The 4,990-nt window shown below is 64.7% G+C and overlaps 1 protein-coding gene across 1 annotated transcript; it reads left to right on the forward strand.

The window, feature by feature from the left end:
- Positions 1-2,954: 2,954 nt before the first annotated feature.
- On the forward strand, positions 2,955-4,343 carry POU3F1 (POU class 3 homeobox 1). The gene has a single exon (XM_049774833.1). It carries the CDS (start codon positions 2,955-2,957, stop codon positions 4,341-4,343), a length of 1,389 nt encoding a protein of 462 aa, XP_049630790.1.
- The last annotated feature ends 647 nt before the right edge of the window (positions 4,344-4,990 follow it).

Below are 4,990 nucleotides of genomic sequence, written 5' to 3' on the forward strand. Positions count from 1 at the left end.
GGAAAGCAGTTCCATGGATCTCAGCCTCAGGAAAGAGGGTGGTAATTTTTCTCTGCTGCCACCCTGTCACTTCCATGCACCCTGCCCATCTCCCAGCCTTGGGAAGAATGATGAAGTCCCTCTAGATTGTGTGTCCTCAGCCAAGCCTCAGTTTCTTTTTTGCTTGTTTATGTTTTGGGGCTACACACAATGTTCAGGGCTTCCTCCTGGCTCTGCATTTAGGAGGTGCATCTGATGATGCTCAGGGGACCATATGGGTACCAGTAATCAAACCCATGTTGGCTGTGTACATGGCCCTACCTTCTATTATCACTCCAGCCCCAAGTTTCTTAATCTCTATACTAGGAGTAACAGTGTCTGGGCTCTCCTCCATGGCTGAGAAGTATAACTAAAAAAGCTAAAAGCAAAAGCATTTCTCCTTGTTTTTAAAATCTTAGGGACTACTAAAGGCAGGGCATGGCTACACAGCTCTCCCTCCAGACCTCTCCATTTCCCCCAATAGGAACTACAAGAAATTCCGAGATTCACAAACCCAAAAAGCTAGAGGGCTGAGAGGTCAATGGACCCTTGGTCCACAGCCCTCTTCAATAAACAGGAAACTGACCGTCAGAGCGGGAGATTCTTGCCCATCCACTGGGCACAAACAACTGAAAATCTGAAGTTTTTCCACTGCTCCCCTCTGATTTACTTTTGTGAGAGATGTGGCTGCCTAAGATACTGTGGTTTCCCCTTCACATGTTAAAAAAAAAAAAAACCAACAGCTAGAGAAAGAAAACCAGTAGTCTTGCCCACGAAGATGTGGCAGGTCCACGTTGAGGCCCAAGCTTTGCAGCATAGAGCCTGGCAAGTGCTGGCAGAAGAGAAGGCACCCTGAGCCTTCCTCACATATCCTTTAGACATGAGAGAAAGGCTAGGAAGGTGAATTGACCAGGAGCTTCTGGGTATCATGATCTTTTTCTGGATGTCTTTTTCTATCATAATCTGTTTCTGGATGTCATGACTTTCACAGTGATCACTTCTGGACCTAAGTCTGGAAAAGTCCAGCCTAGACCAAACGCAGGCTCCATGGAGCTTATCAGGAGAGTGCCCAACAACTAAAAAAGAACCCTGCTTTATCCTACTACAGTCCAAAGAATCCAGCCAGACATGAATTCCAGAGTGTTCAAGGCCTGCATGAGCATGGTCACTGCTCAGGATGTCCCTTGTCACTAGGACCTCTGCCCAACTACTCCTGGGGTCTTCCCCCACTGTACCATCCCCTCCATCACGCTTTGTCATACACCAAAGCTTCTGTCCACAATCTTGAATCGACAACTAGCTGAGACCCCTGTTCAGTTCTGTGTTCTGAATCCCAAGGCCCTGGAATCTATTAATTCATTGGAAGCAAAATCCCAGAGAGGAAAAAAAAAAAAAAGATGAACTGACAGCCTCGGAGGAACCAAAGCTGAGATAGACCACAGCTTACTCTGCTCAGCTTCCAACTCAAGAGAACTGGTGCTATGATCCTAGTCCACTGAGGATCTGGAGAGGCCGGGAAGAGTGCCCAGAGGATGGCCTCTCCTTTCCCAACAAGTCTTCTCAATCTCAGTACCTTTTCCTGTAGCCTCGGGGCCAGTTCCATTAAACTCCAGCCCACGACTACGTGCCAGGCTGGACAGCTCCCTGCAGGCTGCAGGCGGCCTCTCTAAAGTATCAACCACCTCCCCCAAATCCGTGTCACTTCTCAGCTACAGCGAGTTTTCCGTGGGCATGACCCCACTGTGACCCTTTCGCAGGAGCTGTTCAGTGGGAGGGGGGGGAAGTCAGATACGACGGACACCAGACAAGGGTGTCTGTCCATCACCACCACTCTCAGCATCGGCCCAGATTTCCCTGGAGTCAAGTCTCCGCCTGCCCCCTTCGGAACCCGGGAAGGCAGCTTGGCTACCCCGGAGCTCCCGCGTCTCCGCAGCAGCGCTGCCGAGCGCCACGAGTGGTCCGCGCAGTCCTCACCTACCTGGCCGGGACTCCCACCCAAGGCGGGAGGACGAAGCCAAGGCGGAGCGGGACGTGAAGCCGAACCAATCCGACTCGGCAAGAGCTCGAAGCGCTCGCTCCTCGGGCCGCGCACGGAGGTCAGCGCAGTTGAGACGCGGGATCTGGAGGTTATGAAGCGGTGCTTGGGGGACGATGCCGGGAGGCGCCCGGAGCGTGCTGGAAGCCGCGGGAGCTGAGAATAGCCGAGCAGCCGCGTCCCTCGGAACCGGGCTGCGTGCGGACCCGGGCTGCGCCTCCCGCTCGCAGCTGCCCAAAAACCCCGCGCGGGATTCCCCAGCCCGCCAAGCAGCCAGCGAGCGGCACGGACGGAGGGAAGAGAACGCAAAGGCGGTGGAGCCCACAAGCGAGCCTCCCGATGCCCGAGCGCCTCCCAGAGCCCCGCGATCTTGCGGGGACCGAGCGGGGGAAGCCAGCTCGCGTGGAGCGCGCGGGCCCCGCCGCCGGGGTGCGAGCGGGACCCACGCAGCAGCCCGGACGCGGCCCGGAGGGGGGTGCGGTCCCCGAGTGCCGCCCGCCCCCGCGCCACTCCCCACGTGGCGGCCGCGCCCCCCGGGGCGTGTGTGTGTGTGTGTGTGTGTGTGTGTGTGTGTGTACGCGGGGCCGGGCCGGGGGCGCGTGAATGAAGCCGGGGCGGCCAATCAGCGCGGCCGGCGCGCGGGGCCGGGGCCGCGAGGCCCAATGGCGAGGTCCGCGCGGGCCGGGCCGGGCCGCGGGCGGGCTCGGGGGGCGGAGGCCGGGTCCGAGGGGCGGGGGGCGGCTCCGCGGGCAGCCAATGGGTGCCCGGCGGGGTGGGGCTCCGGAGCGCCGAGCGGGTCGGGGCTTTAAGCCGGCGGAGCGCGGCGGCGGGGCCCGCAGACGGAGCGGAGCGGAGCGGCGGCGGCGGCGGCGGCGGCGCGATCGAGGGCGCGCGGGGCGGCATGGCCACCACCGCGCAGTACCTGCCGCGGGGCCCCGGCGGCGGAGCGGGGGGCACCGGGCCCCTGATGCACCCGGACGCCGCGGCGGCGGCGGCGGCGGCGGCGGCGGCGGCGGCCGAGCGGCTGCACGCGGGGGCCGCGTACCGCGAAGTGCAGAAGCTGATGCACCACGAGTGGCTGGGCGCGGGCGCGGGCCACCCCGTGGGCCTCGCGCACCCCCAGTGGCTGCCCGCGGGCGGCGGCGGCGGCGGCGGCGACTGGGCCGGCGGGCCGCACCTGGAGCACGGCAAGGCGGGCGGCGGCGGCGGCGGCGCCGGCCGGGCCGACGACAGCGGCGGCGGCGGCGGCTTCCACGCGCGCCTGGTGCACCAGGGGGCGGCCCACGCGGGCGCGGCCTGGGCGCAGGGCGGCGCGGCGCACCACCTGGGCCCCGCCATGTCGCCGTCGCCGGGGGCCGGCGGGGGCCACCAGCCGCAGCCGCTCGGGCTGTACGCCCAGGCGGCCTACCCCGGGGGCGGCGGCGGCGGCCTGGCGGGCATGCTGGCGGCGGGCGGCGGCGGCGCGGGGCCCGGGCTGCACCACGCGCTGCACGAGGACGGCCACGAGGCGCAGCTGGAGCCGTCGCCGCCGCCGCACCTGGGCGCCCACGGACACGCACACGGACATGCCCACGCGGGCGGCCTGCACGCGGCGGCGGCGGCGGCGGCGCACCTGCACCCGGGCGCGGGCGGCGGCGGCGGCGGCTCGTCGGTGGGCGAGCACTCGGACGAGGACGCGCCCAGCTCGGACGACCTGGAGCAGTTCGCCAAGCAGTTCAAGCAGCGGCGCATCAAGCTGGGCTTCACGCAGGCCGACGTGGGGCTGGCCCTGGGCACGCTCTACGGCAACGTGTTCTCGCAGACCACCATCTGCCGCTTCGAGGCCCTGCAGCTGAGCTTCAAGAACATGTGCAAGCTCAAGCCGCTGCTCAACAAGTGGCTGGAGGAGACCGACTCGTCCAGCGGCAGCCCCACCAACCTGGACAAGATCGCGGCGCAGGGCCGCAAGCGCAAGAAGCGCACGTCCATCGAGGTGGGCGTCAAGGGCGCGCTCGAGAGCCACTTCCTCAAGTGCCCCAAGCCCTCGGCGCACGAGATCACCGGCCTGGCCGACAGCCTGCAGCTGGAGAAGGAGGTGGTGCGCGTCTGGTTCTGCAACCGGCGGCAGAAGGAGAAGCGCATGACCCCCGCGGCCGGCGCGGGACACCCGCCCATGGACGACGTCTACGCCCCGGGCGAGCTGGGGCCCGGGGGAGGCGGCGCGTCGCCCCCTTCTGCGCCCCCGCCGCCGCCCCCGCCGGCCGCGCTGCACCATCACCATCACCACACGCTGCCCGGCTCGGTGCAGTGACCCCCGCCGGGCACCGCGCGGCCTCGGCTCCTTTTGGTTCGGTTGCTTTGGATTTTACAAAAAGAAAAAAGAAGAATAATAAAAAAAAAAAAAAAAGAGCCCAGAAACTTTCGAACAAAAACCAAACGCCCGGTCGAACCCGCTCTGGCGAGTGGTGTAGACGGGCCCGTTCGGCTGGAGCCGCCCACCCGGAGAGAGAGGACCGGAGAGGAGAGGAGAGGAGCGAAGATCCCGAATGCGCCAACTCACCGCCACCACCACCCCGGGCGTCCCACCCCATCCCGCCCGCCTGCCCGCCCACCGCCTGCTCCTTTGCCCCCTTCCTCCCCCGCCACGACACCCCCGTCCGCCCTGGCCTCCCCCGGGCTGTTCGGGGCCGGATCCCGGCAGCGGCCTCCCCCACAGCGACAGGTAACGCGGTGCGGGGTTAGGGAGAAAGAAAGGACGAAGAGAGGAGAGCCCCCCGCATCCGTCCTCCGGGGCGCGGACTCCACTCCGAGCCTGCGGGTCCGAGGGTGGGGGGGACTGTCACTTTAGCCACTCCACGCCTCCTCTTCTCTTCTGCAAGGATGCGCCCCCAGACCCCCTCACTCACCCTTCCTCCGGGCTTGGTATTTTTTTTTTTTACGGTTTTTATTTATTCATGG

This window comes from Suncus etruscus, chromosome 6 (genome assembly GCF_024139225.1).
Source record: "Suncus etruscus isolate mSunEtr1 chromosome 6, mSunEtr1.pri.cur, whole genome shotgun sequence".
Taxonomy (NCBI): Eukaryota; Metazoa; Chordata; class Mammalia; order Eulipotyphla; family Soricidae; genus Suncus; species Suncus etruscus.

Excerpts from the sequence above, each read along its gene's own strand:
- POU3F1 (XM_049774833.1), top strand. The coding sequence starts at position 2,955 with ATGGCCACCACCGCGCAGTACCTGCCGCGGGGCCCCGGCGGCGGAGCG.